Source organism: Oncorhynchus mykiss, chromosome 30, assembly GCF_013265735.2.
Source record: "Oncorhynchus mykiss isolate Arlee chromosome 30, USDA_OmykA_1.1, whole genome shotgun sequence".
In the NCBI taxonomy this organism is placed as follows: Eukaryota; Metazoa; Chordata; class Actinopteri; order Salmoniformes; family Salmonidae; genus Oncorhynchus; species Oncorhynchus mykiss.
In genome coordinates, this window is record NC_050570.1 from 3,010,001 (window position 1) to 3,037,907 (window position 27,907).

Below are 27,907 nucleotides of genomic sequence, written 5' to 3' on the forward strand. Positions count from 1 at the left end.
ACTATTTATATTTTACTGTACCCCTCCGCCTCTTCCTCCCCATCCCCTCCTCTTCCTCCCCATCCCCTCCTCCCCTCCTCTTCCTCCCCATCCCCTCCTCTTCCTCCCCATCCCCCCCTCTTCCTCCCCATCCCCCCCTCTTCCTCCCCATCCTCGCCTCTTCCTCCCCATCCCCTCCTCTTCCTCCCCATCCCCTCCTCTTCCTCCCCATCCTCGCCTCTTCCTCCCCATCCCCTCCTCTTCCTCCCCATCACGACTCTTTCTCCCCATCCCCTCCTCTTCATCCCCTCCTCTTCCTCCCCATCCCCCCCTCTTCCTCCCCATCCCCGCCTCTTCCTCCCCATACCCTCCTCTTCCTCCCCATACCCTCCTCTTCCTCCCCATCCTCGCCTCTTCCTCCCCATCCCCTCCTCTTCCTCCCCATCCCTGCCTCTTCCTCCCCATCCCCTCCTCTTCCTCCCCATCCCCTCCTCTTCCTCCCCATCCCCTCCTCTTCCTCCCCATTCCCGCCTCTTCCTCCCCATCCCCTCCTCTTCCTCCCCATCTTCGCCTCTTCCTCCCCATCCCCTCCTCTTCCTCTCCATCCCCGCCTCTTCCTCCCCATCCTCGCCTCTTCCTCCCCATCCCCTCCTCTTCCTCCCATCCCTGCCTCTTCCTCCCCATCCCCTCCTCTTCCTCCCCATCCCCTCCTCTTCCTCCCCATCCCCTCCTCTTCCTCCCCATTCCCGCCTCTTCCTCCCCATCCCCTCCTCTTCCTCCCCATCTTCGCCTCTTCCTCCCCATCCCCTCCTCTTCCTCTCCATCCCCGCCTCTTCCTCCCCATCCTCGCCTCTTCTTCGCCTCTTCCCCCCCATCCCCTCCTCTTCCTCCCCATCCCCGCCTCTTCCTCCTCATCCTCGCCTCTTCCTCGCCTCTTCCTCCCCATCCCCTCCTCTTCCTCCCCATCCCCGCCTCTTCCTCCCCATCCCCTCCTCTTCCTCCCCATCCTCGCCTCTTCCTCCCCATCCCCTCCTCTTCCTCCCCATCCCTGCCTCTTCCTCCCCATCCCCTCCTCTTCCTCCCCATCCCCTCCTCTTCCTCCCCATCCCCTCCTCTTCCTCCCCATTCCCGCCTCTTCCTCCCCATCCCCTCCTCTTCCTCCCCATCTTCGCCTCTTCCTCCCCATCCCCTCCTCTTCCTCCCCATCCCCTCCTCTTCCTCTCCATCCCCGCCTCTTCCTCCCCATCCTCGCCTCTTCCTCGCCTCTTCCTCCCCATCCCCTCCTCTTCCTCCCCATCCCCGCCTCTTCCTCCTCATCCTTGCCTCTTCCTCGCCTCTTCCTCCCCATCCCCTCCTCTTCCTCCCCATCCCCTCCTCTTCCTCCCCATCCCCGCCTCTTCCTCCCCATCCTCTCCTCTTCCTCGCCTCTTCCTCCCCATCCCATCCCCTCCTCTTCCTCCCCATCCCCTCCTCTTCCTCCCCATCCCCGCCTCTTCCTCCCCATCCTCGCCTCTTCCTCCCCATCCTCGCCTCTTCCTCGCCTCTTCCTCCCCATCCCCTCCTCTTCCTCCCCATCCCCTCCTCTTCCTCCCCATCCCCGCCTCTTCCTCCCCATCCCCTCCTCTTCCTCCCCATCCCCTCCTCTTCCTCCCCATCCTCGCCTCTTCCTCCCCATCCCCTCCTCTTCCTCCCCATCCCCTCCTCTTCCTCCCCATCCCCTCCTCTTCCTCCCCATCACAACTCTTCCTCCCCATCCCCTCCTCTTCCTCCCCGTCCCCTCCTGCTACTCCACATTTTCATTCTCCTCCTCCTCCCCCTGCCACTTCTGACCCCCTCATTCTCCTCCTCCTCCCCCTGCCACTTCTCACCCCCTCATTCTCCTCCTTCTCCCCCCCTGCCACTTCTCACCCCCTCATTCTCCTCCTCCTCCTCCCCCTGCCACTTCTCACCCCCTCATTCTCCTCCTCCTCCTCCCCCTGCCACTTTTCACCCCCTCATTCTCCTCCCCCTGCCACTTCTCACCCCCTCATTATCCTCCTCCTCCTCCCCCTGCCACTTCTCACCCCCTCATTCTCCTCCTCCTCCTCCCCCTGCCACTTCTCACCCCCTCATTCTCCTCCCCCTGCCACTTCTCACCCCCTCATTCTCCTCCTCCTCCTCCCCCTGCCACTTCTCACCCCCTCATTCTCCTCCTCCTCCTCCCCCTGCCACTTCTCACCCCCTCATTCTCCTCCCCCTGCCACTTCTCACCCCCTCATTCTCCTCCTCCTCCTCCCCCTGCCACTTCTCACCCCCTCATTCTCCTCCTCCTCCTCCCCCTGCCACTTCTCACCCCCTCATTCTCCTCCCCCTGCCACTTCTCACCCCCTCATTCTCCTCCTCCTCCTCCCCCTGCCACTTCTCACCCCCTCATTCTCCTCCTTCTCCTCCCCCTGCCACTTCTCACCCCCTCATTCTCCTTCTCCTCCCCCTGCCACTTCTCACCCCATCATTCTCCTCCTTCACCTCCCCCTGCCACTTCTCACCCCCTCATTCTCCTCCTTCTCCTCCCCCTGCCACTTCTCACCCCCTCATTCTCCTCCTCCTCCTCCTCCCCCTGCCACGTCTAACCCCCTCATTCTCCTCCTTCTTCTCCCTCTGCCACTTCTCACCCCTCCTTCTCCTCCCCCTGCCACTTCTCCTCCCTCTGCCACTTCTCACCCCCTCTTCCTCCTCCCCAATCCCCCCCCCCCCCCCTCCAGGTGGTGTAGTGGAGGGATACCCTCCCTCAGACAGTGTTACCTGTCTAACAGTAGACCTGCTACTGCAGCCAGACGGGGAGGTCACTGTGCTGTCCTGTGGAGACCAGCTCCACGGCCCCAGGTAGGCAGCCTAGAGGTTAGAGGTCACCAGCTCCACGGCCCCAGGTAGGCAGCCTAGAGGTTAGAGGTCACCAGCTCCACGGCCCCAGGTAGGCAGCCTAGAGGTTAGAGGTCACCATGCTGTCCTGTGGAGACCAGCTCCACAGCCCCAGGTAGGCAGCCTACAGGTTAGATGTCACCGTGCTGTCCTGTGGAGACCAGCTCCACGGCCCCAGGTAGGCAGCCTAGAGGTTAGAGGTCAACAGGTAGGCAGCCTAGAGGTTAGAGGTCACCAGGTAGGCAGCCTAGAGGTTAGAGGTCACCGTGCAGCCTAGAGGTTAGAGGTCACCGTGCCTAGAGGTTAGAGAGTTGGTCCAGCAACCCGACTTCTGACAGGAAGTGAGCTGGAAATCCAAGTGTTGCTGGGATTAAATTTGAGATGACATCTTCTGCCGTTGTACCCTTCGTGAACTGAACCCCTAAAACTCCTCTGCCCCAACCTCTCCAACCTATGTCTGAGTATGTGTGTTTCTCAAGGGTTGTAATAAAACACATTTATTTACATTGGACAGCTTCTTCCTCTTCTTCTTCCTCTTCTTCTTCTGTCAGTGAGTTGGAGACTGCAGGATCCTCAGTGCCTCAAACCTCTGTGTGTCCTGATGCCCTGCACACCCTCTGTCTCCGTGTGGGACATGCCTGTCTTCAACGCCACATCATCGGACATGTCTCTATGGACCTGGCCACATTCCTGGACCCTAGGACACTGGAGCAGCAGGTAGGAGAGACAGGAAGGCCCTAGGACACTGGAGCAGCAGGTAGGAGAGACAGGGAGGCCCTAGGACACTGGAGCAGTAGGTAGGAGAGACGAGACAGGGAGGCCCTAGGACACTGGAGCAGCAGGTAGGAGAGACAGGGAGGCCCTGGGACACTGGAGCAGCAGATAGGAGAGACAGGGAGGCCCTAGGACACTGGAGCAGCAGATAGGAGAGACAGGGAGGCCCTAGGACACTGGAGCAGCAGGTTGGAGAGAAAATGAGGCCCTAGGACACTGGAGCAGCAGGTGGGAGAGACAGAGAGGCCCTAGGACACTGGAGCAGCAGGTAGGAGAGACAGGGAGACCCTAGGACACTGGAGCAGCAGGTAGGAGAGACAGGGAGGCCCTGGGACACTGGAGCAGCAGATAGGAGAGACAGGAAACGCCTAGGACACTGGAACAGCAGCTAGGAGAGACAGGGAGCGCCTAGGACACTGGAGCAGCAGCTAGGAGAGACAGGGAGGCCCTAGGACACTGGAGCAGCAGCTAGGAGAGACAGGGAGCGCCTAGGACACTGGAGCAGCAGCTAGGAGAGACAGGGAGGCCCTAGGACACTGGAGCAGCAGGTAGGAGAGACAGGGAGGCCCTAGGACACTGGAGCAGCAGCTAGGAGAGACAGGGAGGCCCTAGGACACTGGAGCAGCAGCTAGGAGAGACAGGGAGGCCCTAGGACACTGGAGCAGCAGGTAGGAGAGACAGGGAGGCCCTAGGACACTGGAGCAGCAGGTAGGAGAGACAGGGAGGCCCTAGGACACTGGAGCAGCAGCTAGGAGAGACAGGGAGGCCCTAGGACACTGGAGCAGCAGCTAGGAGAGACAGGGAGGCCCTAGGACACTGGAGCAGCAGCTAGGAGAGACAGGGAGGCCCTAGGACACTGGAGCAGCAGCTAGGAGAGACAGGGAGGCCCTAGGACACTGGAGCAGCAGCTAGGAGAGACAGGGAGGCCCTGGGACACTGGAGCAGCAGCTAGGAGAGACAGGGAGGCCCTAGGACACTGGAGCAGCAGGTAGGAGAGACAGGGAGGCCCTAGGACACTGGAGCAGCAGCTAGGAGAGACAGGGAGGCCCTAGGACACTGGAGCAGCAGCTAGGAGAGACAGGGAGGCCCTAGGACACTGGAGCAGCAGGTAGGAGAGACAGGGAGCGCCTAGGACACTGGAGCAGCAGCTAGGAGAGACAGGGAGGCCCTAGGACACTGGAGCAGCAGCTAGGAGAGACAGGGTGAAACGGGAGGTAGTCTCTCATGAGTGTCTAAATGAAACCACTGCCTCCACAACCAGATTTCGTAGATAGCCAGGGCAGGTTCTGAGATTAGTAGGTAGGTAGCCAGTGGGTTGTTGACTGAATACAGATATAGGATCTTAATATGAGCCAGTTTCCTGCAGCAACAGGAAATGTGAATTATGATGTGGATTATAATTAATGGACAATCTTGTAGAAGTTGATGCCTTTTTCGTGTGGGAAAATCAAGTCTGAAACTTCAGAAGCCTTTTTAAAACTTTAAATACACGACAAGTGTCCTGCAATAGGGTGATTTAATTTTAAATACTACATCTGTAGACAGGCAGTATAGTGGTCCCTCCAATCCAGAGTTGTGTAGTCGATCACGCCGTTGCAGTCAGAGGTATAGGTTGTTACTATGCTGGTCAGAATGAGAGATCAATTTAGGGAAGCTGAGGTTAGGTCAGGGAGGAGGACACACATCAGCAGATAGATGTCTCTGTCTCTCTCTCTCTTTCTCCCCCCACTCTCTCTCTCTCCCCCCCCCCCCTCTCTCTCTCCCCCCCCCTCTCTCTCTCTCTCTCTCTCTTTCTCCCCCCCTCTCTCTCTCTCTGTCTCTCTTCCTGTCTCTCTCTCTTCCTGTCTCTCTCTCTCTCTCTCTCTCTCTCTCTCTCTCTCTCTCTCTCTGTCTCTGTCTCTCTTTCTCTCTCTCTCTGTCTCTGTCTCTGTCTCTCTCTCTCTTCCCCCCCCACTCTCTCTCTCTCTCTTCCCCCCCCCCCTCTCCCCCCCCCTCTCTCTCTCTCTCTTTCTCTTTCTCCCCCCCCTCTCTCTCTCTCTTTCTCCCCCCTCTCCCTCCTTCTCCAGGATAGATGTATCTCTCTCCCCCCTCCCCCTACTTCTCCAGGATAGATGTATCTCTCTCCCCCCTCCCCCTACTTCTCCAGGATAGACAGAGAGCAGAACCATCTAATAAACTGCCAGCTCTTATTGTGTCAATAAACTGATGGTGCCCTCTGACCTTATAACAACCCCTAGACAGGCAGGGTGGCAGGGGTCTATTTAGGCTATCTATAGGTCATTCTAAAGAGATCTGATTGACTGCTTCTGGGGGAATATTCTGTCTGACTGTCTGTGTTTGGCCCTATGACTGGATAGCCGGGGCTCATATTCACAGTGTCTCAGATCAGGTCATCTCCTCTTATTCGTTATTAATTGAAAGGAAAAATTGGTCTCAGATCAGTTTTTCTACTTCTGAGATGCTTTGTGATTACGAGGACCTGGAATCAAGACTGATATGCTCAGTTTCAACAAGTCACTTTGGATCCCAGGCTGGATGCTTGGATCTCAGGCCGGATGCTTGGACCCCAGGCCGGATGCTTGGATCCCAGGCCGGATGCTTGAACCCCAGGCCGGATGCTTGGACCCCAGGCCGGATGCTTGGACCCCAGGCCGGATGCTTGGACCCCAGGCCGGATGCTTGGACCCCAGGCCGGATGCTTGGACCCCAGGCCGGATGCTTGGATCCCAGGCCGGATGCTTGGATCTCAGGCCGGATGCTTGAACCCCAGGCCGGATGCTTGGACCCCAGGCCGGATGCTTGGACCCCAGGCCGGATGCTTGGACCCCAGGCCGGATGCTTGGACCCCAAGACGGATGCTTGGACCCCAGGCCGGGTGCTTGGACCCCAGGCCGGGTGCTTGGACCCCAGGCCGGATGCTTGGACCCCAGGCCGGATGCTTGGACCCCAGGCCGGATGCTTGGACCCCAGGCCGGATGCTAGGACCCCAGGCCGGATGCTAGGACTCCAGGCCGGATGCTTGGCCCCAGGCCAGATGCTTGGCCCCAGGCCGGATGCTTGAACCCCAGGCCGGATGCTTGGACCCCAGGCCGGATGCTTGAACCCCAGGCCGGATGCTTGGACCCCAGGCCGGATGCTTGGACCCCAGGCCGGATGCTTGGACCCCAGGCCGGATGCTTGGACCCCAGGCCGGATGCTTGGATCCCAGGCCGGATGCTTGGATCTCAGGCCGGATGCTTGAACCCCAGGCCGGATGCTTGGACCCCAGGCCGGATGCTTGGACCCCAGGCCGGATGCTTGGACCCCAGGCCGGATGCTTGGACCCCAAGACGGATGCTTGGACCCCAGGCCGGGTGCTTGGACCCCAGGCCGGGTGCTTGGACCCCAGGCCGGATGCTTGGACCCCAGGCCGGATGCTTGGACCCCAGGCCGGATGCTTGGACCCCAGGCCGGATGCTAGGACCCCAGGCCGGATGCTAGGACTCCAGGCCGGATGCTTGGCCCCAGGCCAGATGCTTGGCCCCAGGCCGGATGCTTGAACCCCAGGCCGGATGCTTGGACCCCAGGCCGGATGCTTGAACCCCAGGCCGGATGCTTGAACCCCAGGCCGGATGCTTGGACCCCAGGCCGGATGCTTGGACCCCAGGCCGGATGCTTGGACCCCAGGCCGGATGCGTGGACCCCAGGCCGGATGCTTGCAGTATTCTGACGATGTTGGCCGGTCTACTTAGAACAACGTACATATGAACATTAGTCCAGTCACTTTGTCTTCCACCTCTCTGGGGTTGTATTTGTGTCGAGACATGGGTTGATTGATGACGTCGGAAGCAGATTAATTCATGGTAGTTTAACCTCAGCGTCTAGCAGGCGGCTGTATTGACTCCAAGTATTGATCCAGAAGGGGCTGTGGAATGGTTTCCGTGACATTCCGCTGATAGAATACCCTGTGCAAGTGACCCGTTCCTACTTCATCCTGCCGTGTCCCTGGTCTTTAAATTAAAGATGACAACATCAAATTCATGAAAACGCAATTATATCAGACATATAACAAATTATTTTTGTGTTTGTGGATGAATTTGTATTCGGGGGGTGGGAGCAGTGTCTTTGGTGGTGGGGCAGTGTCTTCATAGGGGGGGTCAGTGTCTTTGGGGGGGGGCAGTTTCTTCGGGGTTGGGGGGGTCAGTGTCTTTGGGGGGGGCAGTTTCTTCGGGGTTGGGGGGGTCAGTGTCTTTGGGGGGGCAGTGTCTTCGGGGTTGGGGGGGTCAGTGTCTTTGGGGGGGGGGGCAGTTTCTTTGGGGTTGGGGGGGGTCAGTGTCTTTGGGGGGGGGCAGTTTCTTCGGGGTTGGGGGGGGTCAGTGTCTTTGGGGGGGGAGTGTCTTCATAGGGGGGGTCAGTGTCTTTGGGGGGGGAAGTGTCTTCATAGGTGGGGTCAGTGTCTTTGGGGGGGCAGTGTCTTCCGGGTTGGGGGGGTCAGTGTCTTTGGGGGGGCAGTGTCTTCGGGGTTGGGGGGTTCAGTGTCTTCGGGGGGGTCAGTGTCTTCGGGGTTGGGGGGGTCAGTGTCTTTGGGGGGGGCAGTGTCTTTGGGGTTGGGGGGTTCAGTGTCTTTGGGGGTCAGTGTCTTCGGGGTTGGGGGGGGCAGTGTCTTAGGGGGGGCAGTGTCTTCAGGGTTGGGGGGGTCAGTGTCTTTGGGGGGGCAGTGTCTTCGGGGTTGGGGGGGTCAGTGTCTTTGGGGTTGGGGGGGGTCAGTGTCTTCGGGGGGGTCAGTGTCTTGACTGAAGCTGGACACCACCAGACAGTCGTGTGGTAGACCAATCAGTATGGAGTGTGGCCAACGGAGACCAATCAGTATGGTGTGTGGTCGACGGAGACCAATCAGTATGGTGTGTGGTCGACGGAGACCAATCAGTATGGTGTGTGGTCGACGGAGACCAATCAGTATGGTGTGTGGTCGACGGAGACAACGGAAACACTACTTTGTTTATTAGGGCCCTGGTCAATAGTAGTGCCCTATACAACATAGTGTGCCATTTGAAAGACATTATTGGTCTGCATTTATATCCATTTAGATTCAGACCTGTTAATCCATTTAGATTCAGACCTGTTAATCTATTTAGATTCAGACCTGTTAATCCATTTAGATTCAGACCTGTAAATCCATTTAGATTCAGACCTGTAAATCCATTTAGATTCAGACCTGTTAATCCATTTAGATTCAGACCTGTTAATCTATTTAGATTCAGACCTGTAAATCTATTTAGATTCAGACCTGTTAATCCATTTAGATTCAGACCTGTAAATCCATTTAGATTCAGACCTGTTAATCCATTTAGATTCAGACCTGTAAATCTATTTAGATTCAGACCTGTTAATCTATTTAGATTCAGACCTGTTAATCCATTTAGATTCAGACCTGTTAATCCATTTAGATTCAGACCTGTTAATCTATTTAGATTCAGACCTGTTAATCCATTTAGATTCAGACCTGTTAATCCATTTAGATTCAGACCTGTTAATCTATTTAGATTCAGACCTGTAAATCCATTTAGATTCAGACCTGTTAATCTATTTAGATTCAGACCTGTTAATCCATTTAGATTCAGACCTGTTAATCCATTTAGATTCAGACCTGTTAATCTATTTAGATTCAGACCTGTTAATCCATTTAGATTCAGACCTGTTAATCTATTTAGATTCAGACCTGTTAATCTATTTAGATTCAGACCTGTAAATCTATTTAGATTCAGACCTGTAAATCTATTTAGATTCAGACCTGTAAATCCATTTAGATTCAGACCTGTTAATCTATTTAGATTCAGACCTGTATCCGAGAGCTGCATCTCCTTTATGTGACCCAGAATGGGGGAATAAGAAGACCAGGGAGTGTCATGTGACCCAGGACAGATAATAAGAAGACCAGGGAGGGTCATGTGACCCAGGACAGAGAATAAGAATACCAGGGAGGGTCATGTGACCCAGGACAGAGAATAAGAAGACCAGGGAGGGTCATGTGACCCAGGACAGAGAATAAGAAGACCAGGGAGGGTCTTGTGACAAAGGACAGAGAATAAGAAGACCAGGGAGGGTCATGTGACCCAGGACAGAGAATAAGAAGACCAGGGAGGGTCATGTGACCCAGGACAGGGAATAAGAAGACCAGGGAGGGTCATGTGACCCAGGACAGAGAATAAGAAGACCTCTCCTGTGCTGTCCTCCCCATTGTAGTGTGACTGAAACATCAGCTGGAATATCAGACAGGGTTTTAATGGAACCTCTACAGAGCCTACAGAGGCCAGCTGCTGTACTGCCCTTTGTTAACGCTGACAATGAAGGAGGCAGACATTGGGGGGGGGGTTCTTACTGTGTGTGTGTGTGTGTGTGTGTGTGTGTGTGTGTGTGTGTGTGTCAGTCCATCACTCACCCTAGTGCCTGGTATTAAACTGACAGGGGTTTTAGTTAACGCAGGATGAATAGATAGGGTTTACAGGCTGTACTCAGATCTGTCCTTAGTCCTGCAAGCAGGGCCCAGTGTCCACTTTGGCTTGAGCCTCAACTGACGCAGAGCTACCCTTAGTGTAGTCAGTGGGTAATGCTGGGGTTGGGATAGTAACCCTTAGTGTAGTCAGTGGGTAATGTGGGTTGGGGTTGGGATAACGACCCTTAGTGTAGTTAGTGGGTAATGCTGGGGTGGGGTTGGGATAGCGACCCTTAGTGTAGTCAGTGGGTAATGCTGGAGTAGATTTAGCGACCCTTAGTGTAGTCAGTGGGTAATGCTGGTGTTGGAATAGCGACCCTTAGTGTAGTCAGTGGGTAATGCTGGGGTTGGGATAGCTACCCTTAGTGTAGTCAGTGGGTAATGCTGGGGTTGGGATAGCTACCCTTAGTGTAGTCAGTGGGTAATGCTGGGGTGGGGTTGGGATAGCAGCCCTTAGTGTAGTCAGTGGGTAATGCTGGAGTAGATTTAGCTACCCTTAGTGTAGTCAGTGGGTAATGCTGGGGTTGGAATAGCGACCCTTAGTGTAGTCAGTGGGTAATGCTGGGGTTGGGATAGCTACCCTTAGTGTAGTCAGTGGGTAATGCTGGGGTTGGGATAGCTACCCTTAGTGTAGTCAGTGGGTAATGCTGGGGTTGGGATAGCTACCCTTAGTGTAGTCAGTGGGTAATGCTGAGGTTGGGATAACTACCCTTAGTGTAGTCAGTGGGTAATGCTGGGGTTGGGATAGCAACCCTTAGTGTAGTCAGTGGCTAATGCTGGGGTTGGGATAGCTACCCTTAGTGTAGTCAGTGGGTAATGCTGGGGTTGGGATAGCGACCCTTAGTGTAGTCAGTGGCTAATGCTGGGGTTGGGATAGCTACCCTTAGTGTAGTCAGTGGGTAATGCTGGGGTTGGGATAGCTACCCTTAGTGTAGTCAGTGGGTAATGATGGGGTTGGGATAGCGACCCTTAGTGTAGTCAGTGGCTAATGCTGGGGTTGGGATAGCTACCGTTAGTGTAGTCAGTGGGTAATGCTGGGGTTGGGATAGCGACCCTTAGTGTAGTCAGTGGGTAATGCTGGGGTTGGGATAGCGACCCTTAGTGTAGTCAGTGGCTAATGCTGGGGTTGGGATAGCGACCCTTAGTGTAGTCAGTGGGTAATGCTGGGGTTGGGATAGCGACCCTTAGTGTAGTCAGTGGCTAATGCTGGGGTTGGGATAGCGACCCTTAGTGTAGTCAGTGGCTAATGCTGGGGTTGGGATAGCGACCCTTAGTGTAGTCAGTGGCTAATGCTGGGGTTGGGATAGCTACCCTTAGTGTAGTCAGTGGCTAATGCTGGGGTTGGGATAGCGACCCTTAGTGTAGTCAGTGGCTAATGCTGGGGTTGGGATAGCGACCCTTAGTGTAGTCAGTGGCTAATGCTGGGGTTGGGATAGCGACCCTTAGTGTAGTCAGTGGGTAATGCTGGGGTTGGGATAGCGACCCTTAGTGTAGTCAGTGGCTAATGCTGGGGTTGGGATAGCGACCCTTAGTGTAGTCAGTGGGTAATGCTGGGGTTGGGATAGCTACCCTTAGTGTAGTCAGTGGGTAATGCTGGGGTAGGGGTAGCGACCCTTAGTGTAGTCAGTGGATAATGCTGGGGTTGGGATAGCTACCCTTAGTGTAGTCAGTGGGTAATGCTGGGGTTGGGATAGCGACCCTTAGTGTAGTCAGTGGGTAATGCTGGGGTTGGGATAGCGACCCTTAGTGCAGTCAGTGGGTAATGCTGGGGTTGGGATTGCGACCCTTAGTGTAGTCAGTGGCTAATGCTGGGGTTGGGATAGCGACCCTTAGTGTAGTCAGTGGGTAATGCTGGGGTTGGGATAGCGACCCTTAGTGTAGTCAGTGGCTAATGCTGGGGTTGGGATAGCGACCCTTAGTGTAGTCAGTGGCTAATGCTGGGGTTGGGATAGCGACCCTTAGTGTAGTCAGTGGCTAATGCTGGGGTTGGGATAGCTACCCTTAGTGTAGTCAGTGGCTAATGCTGGGGTTGGGATAGCTACCCTTAGTGTAGTCAGTGGCTAATGCTGGGGTTGGGATAGCGACCCTTAGTGTAGTCAGTGGCTAATGCTGGGGTTGGGATAGCGACCCTTAGTGTAGTCAGTGGCTAATGCTGGGGTTGGGATAGCGACCCTTAGTGTAGTCAGTGGCTAATGCTGGGGTTGGGATAGCGACCCTTAGTGTAGTCAGTGGGTAATGCTGGGGTTGGGATAGCGACCCTTAGTGTAGTCAGTGGTTAATGCTGGGGTTGGGATAGCTACCCTTAGTGTAGTCAGTGGATAATGCTGGGGTTGGGATAGCAACCCTTAGTGTAGTCAGTGGGTAATGCTGGGGTTGGGATAGCAACCCTTAGTGTAGTCAGTGGTTAATGCTGGGGTTGGGATAGCAACCCTTAGTGTAGTCAGTGGGTAATGCTGGGGTTGGGATAGCAACCCTTAGTGTAGTCAGTGGGTAATGCTGGGGTTGGGATAGCAACCCTTAGTGTAGTCAGTGGTTAATGCTGGGGTTGGGATAGCAACCCTTAGTGTAGTCAGTGGGTAATGCTGGGGTTGGAATAGCTACCCTTAGTGTAGTCAGTGGATAATGCTGGGGTTGGGATAGCAACCCTTAGTGTAGTCAGTGGATAATGCTGGGGTTGGGCTAGCAACCCTTAGTGTAGTCAGAGGGTAATGCTGGGGTTGGGATAGCGACCCTTAGTGTAGTCAATGGCTAATGCTGGGGTTGGGATAGCTACCCTTAGTGTAGTCAGTGGGTAATGCTGGGGTTGGGATAGCAACCCTTAGTGTAGTCAGTGGGTAATGCTGGGGTTGGGATAGTAACCCTTAGTGTAGTCAGTGGGTAATGCTGGGGTTGGGATAGCAACCCTTAGTGTAGTCAGTGGGTAATGCTGGGGTTGGGATAGCAACCCTTAGTGTAGTCAGTGGGTAATGCTGGGGTTGGGATAGCAACCCTTAGTGTAGTCAGTGGGTAATGCTGGGGTTGGGATAGCAACCCTTAGTGTAGTCAGTGGGTAATGCTTGGGTTGGGATAGCAACCCTTAGTGTAGTCAGTGGCTAATGCTGGGGTTGGGATAGCAACCCTTAGTGTAGTCAGTGGGTAATGCTGGGGTTGGGATAGCAACCCTTAGTGTAGTCAGTGGGTAATGCTGGGGTTGGGATAGCAACCCTTAGTGTAGTCAGTGGGTAATGCTGGGGTTGGGATAGCAACCCTTAGTGTAGTCTGTGGATAATGCTGGGGTTGGGTTGTTTTTTCAGGCTGTCTGTGTGTGTGTACGTGTGTGTGTCTGTGTGTGTGCACGTGTGTGTGTGTGCAACTGTGTGTGTGCACGTGTGTGTGTGTGCAACTGTGCGTGTGCACGTGTGTGCGTGTATGTATGTGTGTGTGTCTGTGCGTGTGTGTGCATGTGTGTGTTTGTGTGTCTGTCTGTGTGTGTGCGTGTATGTATGTGTGTGTGTGTCTGTTTGTGCGTGTGTGTGCATGTGTGTATGTGTTTGTCTGTCTGTGTGTGTGCATACTTGTGTGCACGCGTGCGTGTGTGTCTGTCTGTCTGTGTGTGTGTGTGTGTCTGTCTGTGTGTGTGTGTGCGTGTATGTATGTGTGTGTGTGTCTGTTTGTGTGTGTGTGCATGCGTGTATGTGTTTGTCTGTCTGTGTGCATGCGTGTATGTGTGTCTGTCTGTCTGAGCGCGTGTGTGTGTGTGTCTGTCTGTCTGAGCGTGTGTGTGTGGTTCAGGAAGCGAGCAGCCGTTTGCATGGTGTGTTCAGCAGCATTGTTTACTGTGAGGAGCGCCAGGTGACTGAGCTCCCACTGCTGTTTGGTTTTTAACAACTCCTTCAGCTGGGATTTATGTCTCTGTGTGAAGAGAGGCCACAGCTATTACAGTCCCAAATGGCACCCTATTCACTCTGTAGTGCACTACTTTAGACTAGATGTCCATGGACCCTGGTCTGAAGTAGTGCACTACATACATAGGGCATAGGGTGCCATTTGGGAGGAACTACCAGGGTTATTATGGGGAAATTAGCCACGTTTTAAACAGTGGGCCACGACCAGATGACCAGTCACGACCCCCTTAATATACTTCTAATGATGTAATTTACCATGCAGCCATACACACGGTCTGGAATGAGTCTCTCCGTCTCCGTAGAGATCTGCTGAAGAGCTAGGTATTGGGCTGACACACACACACACACACACACACACGAGAGGCTAGTCATGCCTTATAAGCTGTAGTGTCCTCTAAAGCAGGAGAGGCTAGTCATGTCTTATAAGCTGTAGTGTCCTCTAAAGCAGGAGAGGCTAGTCATGCCTTATAAGCTGTAGTGTCCTCTAAAGCAGGAGAGGCTAGCCTTATAAGCTGTAGTGTCCTCTAAAGCAGGAGAGGCTAGTCATGCCTTATAAGCTGTAGTGTCCTCTAAAGCAGGAGAGGCTAGTCATGCCTTATAAGCTGTAGTGTCCTCTAAAGCAGGAGAGGCTAGTCTTTTAAAGCTGTAGTGTCCTCTAAAGCACAAGAGGCTAGTCATGCCTTATAAGCTGTAGTGTCCTCTAAAGCAGGAGAGGCTAGTCATGTCTTATAAGCTGTAGTGTCCTCTAAAGCAGGAGAGGCTAGTCATGCCTTATAAGCTGTAGTGTCCTCTAAAGCAGGAGAGGCTAGTCATGCCTTATAAGCTGTAGTGTCCTCTAAAGCACCAGTTATTAACAGTGTTTCTCTCCCCTAATGCCTCTCACGGTGGATAATATCATCAGGACTAAAAGGTACTAATGCAGCAGTTTTACACTGTCTAATAATAATGTAATAATGTTGATTGATACCTGATGAAGCTGAGACCTTAAGGACTATATCTATATATCTATATATCTATCTCTCTCTCTCTCTCTCTCTTTCTGTCTCTGTCTCTGTCTCTGTCTCTGTCTCACGCTCTCTCTCTCTCTCTCTCTCTCTCTGTCTGTCTGTCTGTCTGTCTGTCTGTCTGTCTGTCTGTCTCTGTCTCTGTCTCTGTCTCTCTCTCTATCTATATAATACTATATCTATCTATATAATAATATCTATCTATATATCTATGTAATAATATCTATCTATATATATCTATATAATAATATCTATCTATATATCTATCTATATATATATATATCTATATAATATCTATCTCTATCTATATATATCTATCATATAATAATATCTATCTCTATCTATATATATCTATCTATATAATAATATCTATCTCTATCTATGTATCTATCTATATAATAACATCTATCTCTATCTATATATCTATCTATATAATAATATCTATCTCTAATATATCTATCTATATAATAATATCTATCTCTATCTATATATATCTATCTATATAATAATATCTATATCTATATATCTATCTATGTAATAATATCTATCTCTATCTATATATCTATCTATGTAATAATATCTATCTCTATCTATATATCTATCTATATAATATCTATCTCTATCTATATATATATATCTATATAATAATATATATCTCTATAATAATATCTATCTGTATATAGATCTATCTATATAATAATATATATCTCTATCTATATATCTATCTATATAATATCTATCTCTATCTATATATATCTATCTTTATAATAATATCTATCTCTATCTATATATCTATCTATATAATAATATCTATCTCTATCTATATAATAATATCTATTTCTATCTATATATATCTATCTTTATAATAATATCTATCTCTATCTATATAATAATATCTATTTCTATCTATATATATCTATCTTTATAATAATATCTATCTCTATCTATATATCTATCTATATAATATCTATCTCTATAATGATATCTATTTCTATCTATATATATCTATCTTTATAATAATCTCTATCTATATATCTATCTATATAATAATATCTATATCTATCTATATAATATCTATTTCTATCTATTTATATCTATCTTTATAATAATATCTATCTCTATATATATATATATATATATCTATATAATAATATCTATCTCTATCTATATAATATCTATTTCTATCTATTTCTATCTATCTTTATAATAATATCTATCTCTATATATATATATATCTATATAATAATATCTATCTATCTCTATCTATATATATATATATCTATCTATATAATAATATCTATCTATATATATATCTATCTATATAATAATATCTATCTATATATATATATATATATATATAAATATATATATAAATATCTATCTATATAATAATATATATCTCTATCTATATATCTATCTATATAATATCTATCTCTATCTATATATCTATCTATGTAATAATATCTATCTCTATCTATATATCTATCTATATAATATCTATCTCTATCTATATATATATATATCTATATAATAATATATATCTCTATAATAATATCTATCTGTATATAGATCTATCTATATAATAATATATATCTCTATCTATATATATATCTATATAATATCTATCTCTATCTATATATATCTATCTTTATAATAATATCTATCTCTATCTATATATCTATCTATATAATAATATCTATCTCTATCTATATAATAATATCTATTTCTATCTATATATATCTATCTTTATAATAATATCTATCTCTATCTATATAATAATATCTATTTCTATCTATATATATCTATCTTTATAATAATATCTATCTCTATCTATATATCTATCTATATAATATCTATCTCTATAATGATATCTATTTCTATCTATATATATCTATCTTTATAATAATCTCTATCTATATATCTATCTATATAATAATCTCTATCTATATATCTATCTATATAATAATCTCTATCTATATATATATATTATTACTATTAATGCTTGTTGGTTTTTATATTAAACCAATTCCTTTAATCTTGATGTGCAGAAAGTACTAAAGATCCTAAAACACACCATCAGTCCTGGTAGAAACACACCATCAGTCCTGGTAGAAACACACCATCAGTCCTGATAGAAACACACCATCAGTCCTGGTAGAAACACACCATCAGTCCTGAAACACACCATCAGTCCTGATAGAAACACACCATCAGTCCTGAAACACACCATCAGTCCTGATAGAAACACACCATCAGTCCTGGTAGAAACACACCATCAGTCCTGAAACACACCATCAGTCCTGATAGAAACACACCATCAGTCCTGATGGAAACACACCATCAGTCCTGGTAGAAACACACCATCAGTCCTGGTAGAAACACACCATCAGTCCTGGTAGAAACACACCATCAGTCCTGATAGAAACACACCATCAGTCCTGAAACACACCATCAGTCCTGGTAGAAACACACCATCAGTCCTGATAGAAACACACCATCAGATAGAAACACACCATCAGTCCTGGTAGAAACACACCATCAGTCCTGGTAGAAACACACCATCAGTCCTGATAGAAACACACCATCAGATAGAAACACACCATCAGATAGAAACACACCATCAGTCCTGATAGAAACACACCATCAGATAGAAACACACCATCACTCCTGATAGAAACACACCATCACTCCTGATAGAAACACACCATCAGTCCTGATAGAAACACACCATCAGATAGAAACACACCATCAGTCCTGAAACACACCATCAGTCCTGATAGAAACACACCATCAGTCCTGGTAGAAACACACCATCAGATAGAAACACACCATCAGTCCTGATAGAAACACACCATCAGTCCTGGTAGAAACACACCATCAGTCCTGGTAGAAACACACCATCAGATAGAAACACACCATCAGATAGAAACACACCATCAGATAGAAACACACCATCAGTCCTGGTAGAAACACACCATCAGATAGAAACACACAATCAGGTAGAAACACACCATCAGTCCTGATAGAAACACACCATCAGATGGAAACACACCATCAGTCCTGGTAGAAACACACCATCAGATAGAAACACACAATCAGGTAGAAACACACCATCAGTCCTGATAGAAACACACCATCAGATAGAAACACACCATCAGTCCTGATAGAAACACACCATCAGATAGAAACACACCATCAGTCCTGATAGAAACACACCATCAGATAGAAACACACCATCAGTCCTGATAGAAACACACCATCAGATAGAAACACACCATCAGTCCTGATAGAAACACACCATCAGATAGAAACACACCATCAGTCCTGATAGAAACACACCATCAGATAGAAACACACCATCAGTCCTGATAGAAACACACCATCAGATAGAAACACACCATCAGTCCTGATAGAAACACACCATCAGTCCTGATAGAAACACACCATCAGTCCTGATAGAAACACACCATCAGTCCTGATAGAAACACACCAACAGATAGAAACACACCATCAGATAGAAACACACCATCAGTCCTGATAGAAACACACCATCGGTCCTTATAGAAACACACCATCAGATAGAAACACACCATCAGTCCTGATAGAAACACACCATCAGTCCTGATAGAAACACACCATCAGTCCTGAAACACACCATCAGTCCTGATAGAAACACACCATCAGTCCTGATAGAAACACACAATCAGTCCTGATGGAAACACACTATCAGTCCTGAAACACACCATCAGTCCTGATGGAAACACACCATCAGTCCTGATGGAAACACACCATCAGTCCTGAAACACACCATCAGTCCTGATGGAAACACACCATCAGTCCTGAAACACACCATCAGTCCTGATGGAAACACACCATCAGTCCTGATAGAAACTAAACATTGCCACAATTAAAAGATGTTAGGATAAGAAAAAGTCATTTTAGTTATTTTCGTGTCAGTTCATTGACTTAGTATCTAAGTGGTGATGTGATGTGGGTGTGACAACAGCTATTGTTCTCTTTAGGTGTGGGCAGTGGACCTGGACCTGAGCTATAGTAACCAGTTGGCCATGACCCAGCTGATGCTCATGATGACGGGGGGAAGCCTGGACTGTCGGACCAGTCGTCTGGAGGTCCCCCTCACCAAGCCCTTCCTGCGCCAGAAAGGATCCAAAGAAACTGCTGTAGGCGTTCCTTTAGTTTCTCATCTCTGTTCTCTTCAAACAGATTTTACAATATGTTTTAGAATCCTGTTTCTTCCTGTAGAATGTCCCTATGACCCCCACCAACCTGTTTCTGACCCCCACCCCCCACCCTCCTACCACCAACAACCTGCTTCTCACCACCTCCACCACCAACAACCTGCTTCTCACCACCTCCACCACCAACAACCAGCTTCTCACCACCCCCAGAACCAACAACCTGCTTCTCACCACCATCATCTCCACCTCCTCCATCACCTCCACATCCACCTCCGCATCCTCCACCACCTCCACATCCACCTCCGCATCCTCCACCACCTCCACATCCTCCACCACCTCCACATCCTCCTCCACCACCTCCACATCCACCTCCGCATCCTCCACCACCTCCACATCCTCCACCACCACCACATCCTCCTCCACATCCTTCTCCACCACCTCCACATCCACCTCCACATCCTCCACCACCTCCACATCCTCCACCACCTCCACATCCTCCTCCACCACCTCCACATCCTCCACCACCTCCACATCCTCCTCCACCACCTCCACATCCTCCACCACCTCCACATCCTCCTCCACCACCTCCACATCCTCCTCCACATCCTCCTCCACCACCTCCACATCCTCCTCCACATCCTCCTCCACCACCTCCTCCACCACCTCCACCACCACCTCCACCACCACCTCCACATCCTCCACCACCTCCACATCCTCCTCCACCACCTCCACCACCACCTCCACCTCCTCCACCACCTCCACCACCACCTCCACATCCTCCACCACCACCACATCCTCCACCACCACCACATCCTCCACCACCTCCACATCCTCCTCCACCACCTCCACATCCTCCACCACCTCCTCCACCACCTGCACATCCTCCTCCACCACCTCCACATCCTCCACCTCCACATCCTCCTCCTCCACCACCACCTCCACATCCTCCACCACCTCCACATCCTCCACCACCACCACATCCTCCACCACCTCCACATCCTCCACCACCCCCACATCCTCTTCCACCACCACCACATCCTCCACCACCACCACATCCTCTACCTCATCCACATCCTCCTCCACCACCTCCACATCCTCCACCACCTGCACATCCTCCACCACCACCACATCCTCCACCACCACCACATCCTCCACCACCTCCACATCCTCCTCCACCACCTCCACATCCTCCACCACCTCCTCCACCACCTGCACATCCTCCTCCACCACCTCCTCCACCACCTCCACATCCTCCACCTCCACATCCTCCTCCTCCACCACCACCTCCACATCCTCCACCACCACCACATCCTCCACCACCACCACATCCTCCACCACCTCCACATCCTCCATCACCCCCACATCCTCCTCCACCACCACCACATCCTCCACCACCTCCACCTCCTCCACCACCTCCACATCCTCCACCACCACCACATCCTCCACCACCTGCACATCCTCCACCACCTGCACATCCTCCTCCACCACCTCCTCCACCACCTCCACATCTTCCACCACCACCTCCACATCCTCCTCCACCACCTCCTCCACCACCTCCTCCTCCACCACCTCCACATCCTCCTCCACCACATCCTCCTCCACCACCTCCACATCCTCCACCACCTCCTCCACAACCTGCACATCCTCCTCCCACCACCACCTCCACATCCTCCACCACCTCCACATCCTCCACCACCTCCACATCCTCCACCACCTCCACATCCTCCACAACCTCCACATCCTCCTCCACCACCTCCACATCCTCCACCACCTCCTCCACCTCCTCCACCACTCCACATCCTCCACATCCTCCTCACAACCTCCTCCACCACCTCCACATCCTCCTCCACCACCTCCTCCTCCACCACCTCCACATCCTCCTCCACAACCTCCTCCACCACCTGCACATCCTCCTCCACCACCTCCCCCACCACCTCCACCACCTCCACCTCCACATCCTCCTCCTCCACCACCACCTCCACATCCTCCACCACCTCCACATCCTCCACCACCACCACATCCTCCACCACCTGCACATCCTCCACCACCTGCACATCCTCCTCCACCACCTCCTCCACCACCTCCACATCTTCCACCACCACCTCCACATCCTCCTCCACCACCTCCTCCACCACCTCCTCCTCCACCACCTCCACATCCTCCTCCACCACCTCCACATCCTCCTCCACCACATCCTCCTCCACCACCTCCACATCCTCCACCACCTCCTCCACGACCTGCACATCCTCCTCCCACCACCACCTCCACATCCTCCACCACCTCCACATCCTCCTCCACCACCTCCACATCCTCCACCACCTCCACATCCTCCACATCCTCCTCCACAACCTCCTCCACCACCTCCATATCCTCCACCACCTCCTCCTCCACCACCTCCACATCCTCCTCCACAACCTCCTCCACATCCTCCTCCACAACCTCCTCCACCACCTGCACATCCTCCTCCACCACCTCCACATCCTCCACCTCCACATCCTCCTCCTCCACCACCACCTCCACATCCTCCTCCACAACCTCCTCCACATCCTCCTCCACAACCTCCTCCACCACCTGCACATCCTCCTCCACCACCTCCACATCCTCCACCTCCACATCCTCCTCCACCACCTCCTCTACCACCTGCACATCCTCCTCCACCACCTCCCCCACCACCTCCACATCCTCCACATCCTCCTCCACCACCTCCTCCACCACCTCCACATCCTCCACCACCTCCACATACTCCTCCACCACCTCCTCCTCCACCACCTCCTCCACCACCTCCATATCCTACACCACCTCCACATCCTCTACCTCCTCCACATCCTCCACCACCTCCACATCCTCCTCCACAACCTCCTCCACCACCTGCACATCCTCCTCCACCACCTCCACATCCTCCACCACCTCCTCTACCACCTGCACATCCTCCTCCACCACCTCCCCCACCATTTCCACATCCTCCTCCACCACCTCCTCCACCACCTCCACATCCTCCACCACCACCTCCTCCTCTACCACCTGCACATCCTCCTCCACCACCTCCCCCACCACCTCCACATCCTCCTCCACCACCTCCTCCACATCCTCCTCCACCACCTCCTCCTCCACCACCTCCACATCCTCCTCCACAACCTCCTCCACCACCTCCACATCCTCCTCCACCACCTCCTCCTCCACCACCTCCTCCACCACCTCCACATCCTCCGCCACCACCTCCACATCCTCCTCCACCACCTCCTCCACCACCTCCACATCCTCATCCACCACCTCCTCCTCCACCACCACCACATCCTCCACCACCTCCACATCCTCCACCACCACCACATCCTCCACCACCTCCACATCCTCCACCACCTGCACATCCTCCACAACCTGCACATCCTCCTCCACCACCTCCACATCTTCCACCACCACCTCCACATCCTCCTCCACCACCTCCTCCACCACCTCCACAACCTCCTCCTATACCACCTCCACATCCTCCTCCACAACCTCCTCCACCACCTCCACATCCTCCACAACCACATCCTCCACCCCCTCCACATCCTCCACCACCTCCTCCACCACCTGCACATCCTCCTCCACCACCTCCACCCCCTCCACATCCTCCACCACCTCCTCCACCACCTCCACATCCTCCACCACCTCCTCTACCATCTGCACATCCTCCCCCACCACCTCCACATCCTCCTCCACCACCTCCTCCACCACCTCCACATCCTCCACCACCACCTCCTCCTCTACCACCTGCACATCCTCCTCCACCACCTCCCCCACCACCTCCACATCCTCCACATCCTCCTCCACCACCTCCTCCACATCCTCCTCCACCACCTCCTCCTCCACCACCTCCACATCCTCCTCCACAACCTCCTCCACCACCTCCACATCCTCCTCCACCACCTCCTCCTCCACCACCTCCTCCACCACCTCCACATCCTCCGCCACCACCTCCACATCGTCCTCCACTACCTCCTCCACATCTTCCACCACCAACTCCACATCCTCCTCCACCACCTCCTCCACCACCTCCACAACCTCCTCCTCTACCACCTCCACATCCTCCTCCTCTTCCTCCACCTCCTCCACCACCATCACACCCCTCAGGCCTTATTGCTGAAATCTATCATTGAATATTGTCTCAGTGTGTCACAATAAGATCCACCCACATTGATCCGTGTTTATTTATTTAAATACAACTAAATACTGTAATTACGTCCTCCCTGCTCTGGCCTGAACCCAACTGGTGCTTAGCTGCTAAATTAATCCATTATCATTTTGACTGATGAGCCTGGATAATGAAGCCATTAATAATGCATAGATATAGTGTTCATTATGCAAGCTGTGGTGTGTGTGTGTGTTTGTGCGTGCCTGAACAGAGCGCCGCATTAGATCAGCTTGACGTACATCAGCCAGACAGGCCTCTAAACAATACACTCCTTTTATTAGGAGAGACACACAGGAGTCTACGCTTGTTAGTCTGCCACTGGTCTTATTTCATCAAACATCCATTTACATTCAGGTGTGTGTGTGTGTGTGTGTGTGTGTGTGTGTGTGTGTGTGTGTGTGTGTGTGTGTGTGTGTGTGTGTGTGTGTGTGTGTGTGTGTGTGTGTGTGTGTGTGTGTGTGTGTGTGTGTGTGTTTGCGTGCGTGTGTGTGTGTGTGTGTGTGTGTGTGTGCGTGCGTGTGAGTGTGTGTGTGTGTGATCTCTCGATGCACCAGTACCACAACAATATGTCTCCGACCCTGCTCTCTGCTGCGTGATAATGTCTTTAGAACTGGCCTATCATCAGAGACCACTGGATATTGCAAACACAATTAAATCCCTGCTGGGCAGACATACTTTTATTGTTGTGTGAGGAGACTGGCTCTGACAAATGGAAGCACACGGCCATCACAATGAGTTATGGGCAGAAGCCGGGTCTCTGAAGCAGACAGAGGGCGTTCAGTCCTGCTGCTGGGTCTCTGAAGCAGACAGGGGGTTTTTAGTCCTGAAGCTGGGTCTCTGAAGCAGACAGGGGGGTTTTAGTCCTGAAGCTGGGTCTCTGAAGCAGACAGGGGGTTTTAGTCCTGAAGCTGGGTCTCTGAAGCAGACAGGGGGTTTTAGTCCTGAAGCTGGGTCTCTGAAGCAGACAGGGGGTTTTAGTCCTGAAGCTGGGTCTCTGAAGCAGACAGGGGGTGTTTAGTCCTGAAGCTGGGTCTCTGAAGCAGACAGGGGGTTTTAGTCCTGAAGCTGGGTCTCTGAAGCAGACAGGGGGGTTTTAGTCCTGAAGCTGGGTCTCTGAAGCAGACAGGGGGCTTTTAGTACATACAAATATAATGACGTAGAACTAGAATGATAAATTCAGACATGTTGCCGTGGTCTTAGCTTTGGCCTTTCTAGTCATTTTATTTCTATACGATTGCCTCACTATTCTAATTATGTTTTCTATCCCAAACGTAAACTTAAGACTATTGGAGTCATGATGCCATCAGCTGTATCTTGTATCTGGCATCATATGTCAGTGACCTGGCATGTCTTTTCAAACACATTCATTTGTTCCTCCCTCCAATTAATTATGGAAGGCCCAACAGTTAACCCACGTGTGCCCCCTGCTGCCCGGCGCTCATCACGTTCGCTAATCACACATACTCCCCAAACAGCGTTATTACAAATCACAGTATACTCCCCAAACACCGTTATTACAAATCACAGTATACTCCCCAACCTCAACACTGTACGACCCTAAGGACATGTGTAGGAACTTACAGCGACTTCTCCTCCATGCACACTGGCACCACAATGCTCCATGACAATTAAACTCTAACCCAGAATGGAATTCAACATTATGCCCCATAATAATGAGGTGATATGCCCCTCCCCCCGGCCAATAGGGTCAACATTATGCCCCCCCCCCGGCCAATAGGGTCAACATTATGCCCCCCCCCCCCCCCCCCCCCCCCGGCCAATAGGGTCAACATTATGCCACACACACCCTGGCCAATAGGGTCAACATTATGCCACCCCCCCCCCCCCCCCCCTGGCCAATAGGGTCAACATTATGCCACACACCCTGGCCAATAGGTTCAACATTATGCCACACACCCTGGCCAATAGGGTCAACATTATGCCACACACCCTGGCCAATAGGGTCAACATTATGCCACACACCCTGGCCAATAGGGTCAACATTATGCCACACACCCTGGCCAATATGGTCAACATTATGCCACACACACCCTGGCCAATAGGGTAAACATTATGCCACACACCCTGGCCAATAGGGTCAACATTATGCCACACACCCTGGCCAATAGGGTCAACATTATGCCACACACACCCTGGCCAATAGGGTCAACATTATGCCACACACACCCTGGCCAATAGGGTCAACATTATGCCACACACCCTGGCCAATAGGGTCAACATTATGCCACACACCCTGGCCAATAGGGTCAACATTATGCCACACACCCTGGCCAATAGGGTCAACATTATGCCACACACCCTGGCCAATAGGGTCAACATTATGCCACACACCCTGGCCAATAGGGTCAACATTATGCCACACACCCTGGCCAATAGGGTCAACATTATGCCCCACACCCCCCCAGCCAATAGGTTCACCATTATGCCAATAGGGTCAACATTATGCCACACACACCCCAGCCAATAGGGTCAACATTATGCCCCACACACACCCCAGCCAATAGGGTCAACATTATGCCCCACACCACCCTGGCCAATAGGTTCAACATTATGCCAATAGGGTCAACATTATGCCACACACACCCCAGCCAGTAGGGTCAACATTATGCCACACACACCCCAGCCAATAGGGTCAACATTATGCCCCACACCCCCCCAGCCAATAGGTTCAACATTGTGCCAATAGGTTCAATATTATGCCACACACAACCCTGGCCAATAGGGTCAACATTATGCCACACACACCCTGGCCAATAGGTTCAACATTATGCCAATAGGGTCAACATTATGCCACACACACACCAGCCAGTAGGGTCAACATTATGCCACACACAACCCGGCCAATAGGGTCAACATTATGCCCCACACCCCCCCCCAGCCAATAGGTTCAACATTATGCCAATAGGGTCAACATTATGCCACACACACCCTGGCCAATAGGGTCAACATTATGCCCCATTAAAATTCCAAACCCTAAACTGAGATTACTGAACTCTCAGAAACACAGAATTTATGCTAATGTTAAAGGTCGAATTTGGGCCAAAACGGCAGGTCATTTAATGCTTACATTTTTTTAGGGGGGGGGGGGGGGTGAATAGGAAATTTGGCAACTGAAGTGCCATTGCTTACCGATCTCTACAGCTTCCATCCCGAAACAAATCCTGTGAAATGACATCAACACATACTGGAGGAGTCACAGACTAGCTACAGTGGCTAACTTAGCTAACAAGCTAGCTACGTCACATCAACACATACTGGAGGAGTTACAGACTAGCTACAGTTGCTAGCTTAGCTAACAAGCTAGCTACGTCACATCAACACATACTGGAGGAGTTACAGACTAGCTACAGTGGCTAACTTAGCTAACAAGCTAGCTACGTCACATCAACACATACTGGAGGAGTTACAGACTAGCTACAGTTGCTAGCTTAGCTAACAAGCTAGCTACGTCACATCAACACATACTGGAGGAGTTACAGACTAGATACAGTTGCTAGCTTAGCTAACAAGCTAGCTACGTCACATCAATACATACTGGAGGAGTTACAGACTAGCTACAGTTGCTAGCTTAGCTAACAAGCTAGCTACGTCACATCAATGCATACTGGAGGAGTTACAGACTAGCTACAGTAGCTAGCTTAGCTAACAAACTAGCTACGTCACAACACATACTGGAGGAGTTACTGGCCAGATACAGTGGCTAGCTTAGCTAACAAACTAGCTACGTCACAACACATACTGGAGGAGTTACTGGCCAGCTACAGTGGCTAGTTTAGCTAACGAACTAGCTACGTTGGACTCTGCGCGCATGACCGGAATGACACATCGATGAACCACCAAAAACACACCCCCATTTCTGTTTTAACATTTCGAAAGGGGGTCGGAGTTGGACCATTTTCGTGGCCGAAGTGGACCTTTAAAACCAAATAGGACCAGGCAAAATACTTCCTGTTTACCTCTACCACAATCACCAGGCTATATACTTCCTGTTTACCTCTTCCACAATCACCAGACTATATACTTCCTGTTTACCTCTTCCACAATCACCAGGATATATACTTCCTGTTTACCTCTTCCACAATCACCAGGCTATATACTTCCTGTTTACCTCTTCCACAATCACCAGGATATATACTTCCTGTTTACCTCTTCCACAATCACCAGGCTATATACTTCCTGTTTACCTCTTCCACAATCACCAGGATATATACTTCCTGTTTACCTCTTCCACAATCACCAGGCTATATACTTCCTGTTTACCTCTTCCACAATCACCAGGATATATACTTCCTGTTTACCTCTTCCACAATCACCAGGATTTATACTTCCTGTTTACCTCTTCCACAATCACCAGACTATATACTTCCTGTTTACCTCTTCCACAATCACCAGGATATATACTTCCTGTTTACCTCTTCCACAATCACCAGACTATATACTTCCTGTTAACTTCTTCCACAATCACCAGGCTATATACTTCCTGTTTACCTCTTCCACAATCACCA

The 27,907-nt window shown here is 50.7% G+C and overlaps 1 protein-coding gene across 4 annotated transcripts in view; it reads left to right on the forward strand.

The window, feature by feature from the left end:
• Positions 1-27,907, forward strand: part of iqch (IQ motif containing H) — a 111,516-nt gene that overhangs the window by 68,908 nt on the left and 14,701 nt on the right. For all 4 annotated transcript variants that reach the window (XM_036968629.1, XM_036968627.1, XM_036968630.1 and 1 more), the window contains 3 exons: positions 2,721-2,841; positions 3,429-3,594; positions 19,034-19,192. In XM_036968629.1, coding sequence (XP_036824524.1) covers positions 2,721-2,841; positions 3,429-3,594; positions 19,034-19,192 — 446 coding nt within the window. The remainder of the gene's footprint in view (positions 1-2,720; positions 2,842-3,428; positions 3,595-19,033; positions 19,193-27,907) is intronic.